We start from the raw sequence: 8,479 nt of genomic DNA, 5'->3' as shown, positions 1-8,479 counted from the left end.
TTCTTGCTTAACCTTCAGGCCAAATATTATTCCTCATACTTGTAGTATCTGTAGCAAATACACCAGAAATTGTTACATTATTTTTCACCAACTATTCATCTGTATGAAATAAATCAGAAAATTAATTTTCCCAATACAAGTTAATGATTTTATTTACATTTTCTTAAAAGATATTACATACAAAAGACCATGTAAAATTATGAAAAATGTAAATTAGGAATTACTAGTTCTGTAAAGTTCACTTGGAGTAATAAAGGAAAATACTGCAGGAGAGAGAGAGAGAGAGAGAGAGAGAGAGAGAGAGAGAGAGAGAGAGAGAGAGAGAGAGAGAGAGAGAGAGAGAGAGAGAGAGAGAGACTCTTACTTACACTGTTATTAAAAAATCTTAGGACCCATAAAAGTATGAAATTCTGATTTTAGTGGTCGATAATCAGGAGTGCTCAAGCAGATACGTACTGATAATTTGGACTTCTTTTATAATTCACTGGGGCATTCAGCACTTTTCTGTACTACATAAAAAAACATTCCTTCAAAACAGTACATAAGCTTTCTTAATTTTTTTTTTTAGATATATTACAGTCAGAAAAGGGAGAGGTAGAGAATTGGCTGACTTGATGAGAGAAAAGAAAGTAGATGTTGTGTGTGTGCAAGAAACGCGGTGGAAAGGAAATAAAGCTAAAGAGTTGGGAGATGGATATAAGCTATATTATAGTGGAGCAAATAAACAAGGTAGAAATGGAGTTGGCATAGTACTGTCTAGTGAACTAAAGAACTCGGTAATAGAAGTGCATAGAAAGAATGACCGTATCATCAGATTGAAGATATGTTATGGAGGAGAGATTCTGAATATTATAAGCGCATATGCACCACAAGTTGGTTGCACAGAAGAAGAGAAGGGGAATTTCTGGAGAGACATGGATGGAATAATGCAAGAACTGGAAGAGCATGAGAGGGTGATAGTTGGGGCAGATTTGAATGGCCATGTCGGAAGTGAAAATGAGGCGATTGGGGCGGTGCATGGGGGCCATGGAATTGGGGAGAGAAACCCAGAAGGAGAGAGTGTAGTGGACTTTGCGTGTCATTTCGACATGGCAATAGTAAACACATTTTTTGAGAAGAAAAGGGAACACCTAATAACTATAGGAGTGGGGGAAGATTCTCCCAGATAGACTATTTCTTGTATAAAAGGATAAATCTGGTGGAGGTTCAAGAACTGCAAAGTTATTCCAGGCGACCATGTAGCCCCCCAACACAGGCTGCTATGTATGGACTTGAAGTTGAAAAGGGAAAGAAAACCAAAGCTAAAGGGATAAGGAAAATTAAATGGTACGAATTACAGAAGGAAGGGGATAAGAAAGAGAGAGTTTAAGAGGAGGGTTTTGGAGGATATTGATATAGGGATTGAAGATGTTCAAGAATGGTGGGCACGAAATGCAGCAGTAATAAGAAGGCATGGAAAGGAGCTGCTAGGAGAGACATCTGGTATCATATGGGAAGAAAAGGATAGTTGGTGGTGGGATGAAGACATTGAGAAAGTAGTAAAAGATAAGAAGGAGGCAAAGAAAAGATGGGAAGAGTCACAGTCAGTGGAAGACAGAAATAGGTACAGAGAGAAAAACAAGGTGGTGAAAAAGGTGGTAGCCCAAGCTAAAGCAAAGTCGTATGATGATGTGTATAATGAGCTGGGGACAAAGGAAGGATTAAAGAAGATGATGAAGCTATCAAAGGCTAGAAATAAGAGCACCAAAGATATAACACACATCAAACAAATAAAGAATCAAGAGGGTGTAGTGCTTAGAAAGGAGGAAGACATTGTGAAGAGATGGAAAGAATATTTCGAACAGTTGTTAAATGAAGAAAATAATAGACTAATAAGAGAGGATGGGCAAGTGAACATTGGCATGGTAATGAGGTTTTCTAGGCAAGAGGTACTAAATGCAACTGAAGAAGATGAAGAATGGGAAGGCACCGGACCAGACATGATCCCGGTGGAGGCATGGAAAGCATTAGGAGATAAGGAGTGGATATACTGTACGATCTTATGATAAAGATCCTTGAACAGGAAAAGATACCAAATGAGTGGCGTGGGAGTATATTGATCCCAATTTTTAAAGGGAAAGGCGATGTCCAAGAGTGTGGTAATTATAGGGGCATTAAATTGATGTCCCACACTTTGAAGATACTGGAAAGGATGATAGATGCTAGACTGAGAGAAGAAGTACAAATAGGTAAAGAGCAGATGGGATTTATGAAGGGAAGGGGAACAACAGATGGTATATTTTTGTCTGAGGCAAATAATGGAGAAATTCGGGGAAAGACAAAGGGACCTACATATGGTATTCATTGACCTTGAAAAGGCTTATGACAGAGTCCCGAGACAAGAGGTATGGAGGAGCCTGAGGGAGAAGATGGTGCCAGAGAAGTATGTGCGATTGATACAAGAGATGTACCGGAATGTATTTACCAGAGTGAGGAGCAGTGTTGGGGAGACAGAAGGTTTTGAGGTGAGAGTAGGATTACACCAGGGTCGGCTCTGAGCCCATTTATCTTTTAACATAGTGATGGATGTTATAATAGAGGAAGTAAGGGAGACAGTACCATGGAACATATTGTATGCGGATGATATTGTTCTGTGTGCAGAGAGCAGGGAAGATCTGGAAGTGAAATTGGAAGATGGAGACAAGTACTGGAGGACAGAGGAATGAGAATAAGTAGATCCAAGACAGAATATATGTGTACCACCACTGAGGGGGATGATAGAGAAAGTATTCAGCTTGGTGGAGAGCAAATAAGGAGAGTTGATAAGTTTAAGTATTGGGATCTTTTGTTAACGCTGGAGGAAGTATGGAAGAAGAAGTAAACATCGGGTACAGCAGGCTGGAACAACTGGAGAGCGCTCGGGAGTTCTTTGTGACAAAAGAGTGCCGCTTAGGTTAAAAGGAAAATTTCACAAGACGGTGGTAAGAACAGCAATGCTGTATGGTACGGAAACAGCAAGCATGAGAAAAGCAGAGCAGAAGAAGATGGATGTGGCAGAAATGAGAATGCTTAGGTGGATGTCTGGGTAACAAGAGTGGATAGGATCAGAAATGACTACATAAGGGGGTCAACTAAGGTGGTGGAAGTATCAAAGAAAGTGCAGGAGGGGGGAGGCTGAGATGGTATGGACACCTGTTGAGGAGAGATGAGGACCATGCTGGGAGACATACTATGGGAGTGGAGGTGCAAGGAAGAAGAAAGAGAGGGAGACCAAGAAAGAATGGAAGGACTGTGTGAGAGGAGATTTACATGAGAAGGGAATTGATGAGGCAGAAGTGCAAGATAGAAATAGATGGAAACGGCTCATCCGAAACGGCGACCCCATATAAAAATGGGAAAAAGCTGGGAAGAAGAAGATTACAGTCAGAAAAGGAAAACATATCAACCTTTCAAAAAGCCTGCTAATTAATTTCTTGAAATTATAATCTTTGAATACCTATTTTACCAAATAAATGTTGAAATTTAAAAATATAAACTCATTATGAAATATTTAACTACTTCAAACTTGAATAATAAAGAAATTCTCAGTAAAACAGAAAACTGAAAAGATATCATAATTTAATACAAGAATACATGAATACATTCGTTCATCAAGGACCAGAGCCGAGTCTAACTAATAAATGTATATCAGTGTCAGATAAGGGCAACAAGTACGCAAAGTAAAATAGTACTGTATGACAAATTCCTGGAACATAATTTCGTTAACAATTAAGTTTCATTGTAAAGAATAACTTTCTTGATGATAACTACTAACCAATGACTTGTACCTAACCTTGAACTACACATTACTATTCATTCATTAAAACTTTTAGCTATCTACACCACCATAGATACACTTAAATGTATGGTACAACAATCACCATGTAAAAATGGATTAATCTTTCTTGTTTCCAATAGCACAGTATTTTCATCCTAAGGAAATTTTAATATTTACACATTCAATGACCTTAATAGCTATTATTACTTGATGAGGCCCTGTTCTGCTGCTATTTTCTTCAGCGCCTCTTCATCCTGTGTAGACATTGTTTGCAACTTCTTACCAACACGCTCATGTATCTCCCAATACTTGGCAACGCACCTACAAAGCAAAGATAAATTTTCATAATGGATGACCATTAGACCATAAAAATACACTTATAGATTTATGAATCATGGAGAAGTCACTATACAGTATAGTCAAATACTGTTTTCATATAAAGACAACCAAATTCGTATCTAAAGCCATGAAATAAAAAAACAAAAATTTTAAAATTTTAGATTACATAAACACTTCATAAAAGTCCCATACAGTACACTGGCCTAGTGTTAAGTCATTCATTCTCTTAGGGGGAATACCCAACAACTGTGACACAGAAACCAGGGGAATACCCAACAAGTATGATACGCAAACTGAGGAATACCAGACAACTATTACACAGAAACCAACTGGAACATGGGTACTTCCTGGGACTTACTCTTATAGAATGATTACTTTGAACATTATATGTTATAGTGTACAAAGCTTTTTTTTTTCTTTTGCTATATTGATATCTCACTGGTCTCCAGACAACTTTATAATCCTTGCTACAAAGTACTGGAGTCAATTATTTGATGCATGTGAAAATAAAAATATCATTCACCACACAAATAGATCCGAAAATACTGTTCTACTGTATAAGCAAATCATGTTACCATTCCCATTTCTTACAGGGGGGCCAGAGGGATTTGTTCTTGATGAACTATTTCAGACTTCATTCAATATAACAAAATCTTAAAATTAATAAACTGGATAAACTGAAAATGTCAAAGATTCTGATATACCTTTTCAAACATTTATCTCCAATACTTGATATACTTTGCGTTATCTTGAATTCAGGGGTTAGGTAATGTACCATGAGTTATTCATCATATACCCATGAGTTTAATGAGTGTGACAATTTTGGAAGCCTTCCAAAGGACTTAAAAATTTCTGGGTTACTTACTACACATTTAATGAGTAATCGCACAGAATAAAAGAGCAGAAAAGCGATTCACCTACCTATATTTCACTGTGTAATGACTGACTGACATTCTGAAACAAACCTGGCAACATTCAAGTTGTAATTCATAATATCAGTATCACCAATTTGAACTTCATGCAAATTTTAACATTAAACCATGAAATAGTTTGATCAAAACTTGATAAAACTATATTATTGAAGCAGAAAAAAATTACTGCAGTTTTCATTCAATCCACTGGCCCTCAGGCCACACCAAACATTCTAATGGCAGCTTATGGACATATGACTCTTCTTCAACAAGATTCTAAAGATAATTAGTGTCACCAATATGGGTGAAATTTCTCTTTCAATGAGTACTGTTGTATGTGTCTGCATAGGCTATATAACACATATATACTACAAATCTCCACTCTTAGCTGAAGATAGAGAAAAGATGGTATTTTAGTATTGGAGATACAATTCCATCTAATGTCGCCGTGTTCTTTGCATGAGTTTATTTGCTTACCTACATAGAAGAAGGCACTTAGTAGAATATACAAAATACAAAAGGCGTACATCATCGGATCCTAAACATGTGAGCATCAGAGCTCAATAATAGATAATGAATCATATCCTGCATACGAGGTGGAATTCACAGGATCAAATCCAGTGTTTCAGACTCATTACTAATACTTCTTATTTACAGCTTTTACCCTTTTCAGGTATTCAACAGTCTGTAACACACAATCATAACTGCTTCCCCCTCCTTACCCTACAAAGCCTGACTAAGATGGAACAGTGAAGGAGGCCATTCCATCATGGGCCCAGAAAATGGAGGAATGGCATTTGAGAAGACCTGAACTGAATTAAAATTCAAGGAGGAGGTGCATTTTCTACTAAAAAAAAAATTATCTCAATGTACAAATTGTGTAGTTGTATTTACTAACATAAATGAATGTATATACGTAAATCTAGGTAAATCTATTGATAAGGAAAAGGAAAGAATAACTTTCCTTTTAAAACTGTCCTTTAAACAACATAATGTGTGAAAACACCCGATATCTTGTGTACATAAATGTTCAGGAATGCAGAAAAAGTTCCTTAACATTCCTTGTTAAAATGGGGCTGCCCCTTCTATGACAAAAATTCTCTACCCATTGTGCATTAATGTAGGTATATCATTTATCTGCAAGGAGAGCCTAATTGAACTTGAGTTCCTGGAAGACAAAGAAGTATAAACAGTTTCAGGTATGTATCTAGAACACCAATACATCCAGCACATCTAGAAGGCTTCTACTTAAGCTGTACTATATTTGAAATATCAACATATAGTTATAAAGTACAGTAATAAACCTGTTTTTAAAAGTACTTGTAAAACCAAGGTTTGTTTGTGTACGAGAATATCACTTTATAACACAACATATTAAACTACTGACCTGTCTATGCAAACTGCTTCTCCCTTTGCTATTTCTGAGTCCTTGTATTTTGTTGGTATGCATTTCTTGTGACAAGAGTTTGTCATGCGGGTATACATATCAGACAAACATCTCAATCTCCAGATCTTTGCCACTAGTTTCATCTGGGATTCATTGAGTGCTGGGAGCCCTGCCATTTTGAGTCACAATTCGTAATTATTACAGCAAAAAGATTTGTTGGTAACCAGAGAAATATCAAGTTATGGGAATTATTTAACCAGTAAAATTGCGTTTTACTTCGTATTCTCCAGTATTTGCGTTTTTCATTCGTTCTCTGACTTTCATGGATTCACGACGCTGGCCATCAATTACAGTCTTCGTTGCAACAAAGCCTCCAACACCAAGAGCTATCACACTTGCCCTGTAAAAACAAAATCTAAAGGTAACTGGAACACTGCACCAAATCACACAAAGAGTTACTGTAGTATATATGTATATTACTTATATACTAACAATACTGACAGACAATAAATACCTTCAACTTTTCATCTAGGTTAAAAAAAAAATCAAACCCAAGTAACATTATCCAATAAAGTATGGAATTTACTACTGAGTTATATTCCTAAATATGCACTTAATAAAATTAAAAGCATTTTGCATAAATAATGAGGTTTCATATCTCCCCAATTGTCAGCATTCCTCCCCCTTATTGTCCTCATGTCTTACATTTCTTTGCCACAGCAGGAAAACAAGTCAAAGCATGTCCTTTTTTTGATGTTTGCAGGGGTTTCCCTCCTCCAACAAAGCAGAAAACCAAGCAGGGGAAGTCCTTAACTAAGGCTGTTATCTAGAGCAGCAGCAAAGATATGCCTCCTGTAATGCCAGAATAGAACAGCCACATCTTCAAGTACTCCATAATGTAGACATAACAGAAGGAGCTGAAAAGGCAAGGATAGGCAATGACATACCATGAACTTTTACTACAGTCTCATCTTGGGAGGGGGGGAATTTGCCATGCAAACCATGGCCATCACTAAACAGGAGCATGGCATTTCCCTCTTTTTTTCTTTTTTTTTCACATCTTTTCCACTTCCAAGTAAACCAACCAGCATACTCCTCATAGGGAGAACCACATCTGCAGGGCCTACACTAAAATGATAAAAAATGGTAAGGATCCACCAATACTGAAGACACAAAATGGTTGCAAATCTAATTATGTCCTGCACACCTCTACTGTTCAAATTTTTACTCACTACAAACACATTTCCTATACATACTACCAAGGTATATGCTACCCCTTATGGTCAAAAAGAACCTAACGTGTCTTCACTCGACAGTATCCGAAGGAAAAGTGCTGGGTTACAGCTCCCACTGAAGAATATTCCATAATAAAAGGCAATAGTTTGTACTGTTTGTTTCTGGTTTGGCATATGCCACAATTTTTTCTTCTATGTGATATCTCTTGCAAACACAGTTTCAAAGAAACTGTACTTAGGAATTTCAAAATTACACCTGTTTGCTTACATCATATGGTGCCTAATTTATTTCATGCTGTAGTTCAGTCTACATATGTGCTACATACTCTAAGTCTATCATCTTTATAATGATGGCAATAACATTAGCTAATGACAAACTTTTTATCAAACATTCTGGTTATTTATCAAATCAGGACATTTTTTTAAAGTTTCCTCAATATAAAAATCCGAGTTCCCTTAATGGCTATCTTTCGCAGTTGAAGCTTAGAAACAACATTTTCAAACTTGGTGCCTTCTCTTGCAGACTTGAGGGCAATCGCCCAAAAATGATTAAGCAGAGCAATTGACGGTGGTCGGGGCTGCGATAATGAGACCTCAAGTTTGTATATCTTAGGAGAAATATAAATAGTCTTAAAAATTTGCCATTTTTTCATAAAAGGATATAAACCCATGCCAATGTAGACAAGAGGGGTCATGTGCTCTGGCCTAGGCTACCCCTTAACAGTAGTGAGCATTTCAGAGAATACAACTTAACCTGACCCACCTCCAATTTTTCTTACCAAGGATATTGTACCCTTACCCGGCTAGAAAA

At 37.0% G+C, this 8,479-nt stretch overlaps 1 protein-coding gene across 1 annotated transcript; it reads right to left on the bottom strand.

The window, feature by feature from the left end:
- Positions 1-3,395: 3,395 nt before the first annotated feature.
- On the bottom strand, positions 3,396-6,833 carry LOC135200831 (mitochondrial import inner membrane translocase subunit Tim10-like). Its single transcript, XM_064229519.1, has 2 exons — positions 6,434-6,833; positions 3,396-4,117 (listed from the first exon to the last, which is right to left on the bottom strand). Exons 1-2 carry the CDS (start codon positions 6,607-6,609, stop codon positions 4,000-4,002), a joined length of 294 nt encoding a protein of 97 aa, XP_064085589.1. The 5' UTR covers positions 6,610-6,833; the 3' UTR covers positions 3,396-3,999.
- Between the last annotated feature and the right edge of the window lie 1,646 nt (positions 6,834-8,479).

The sequence above is a fragment of the Macrobrachium nipponense genome, chromosome 27 (genome assembly GCF_015104395.2).
Source record: "Macrobrachium nipponense isolate FS-2020 chromosome 27, ASM1510439v2, whole genome shotgun sequence".
Taxonomy (NCBI): Eukaryota; Metazoa; Arthropoda; class Malacostraca; order Decapoda; family Palaemonidae; genus Macrobrachium; species Macrobrachium nipponense.
Note: the sequence above shows the minus strand (reverse complement) of the source record. Positions and strands in the feature narration are given on the sequence as shown.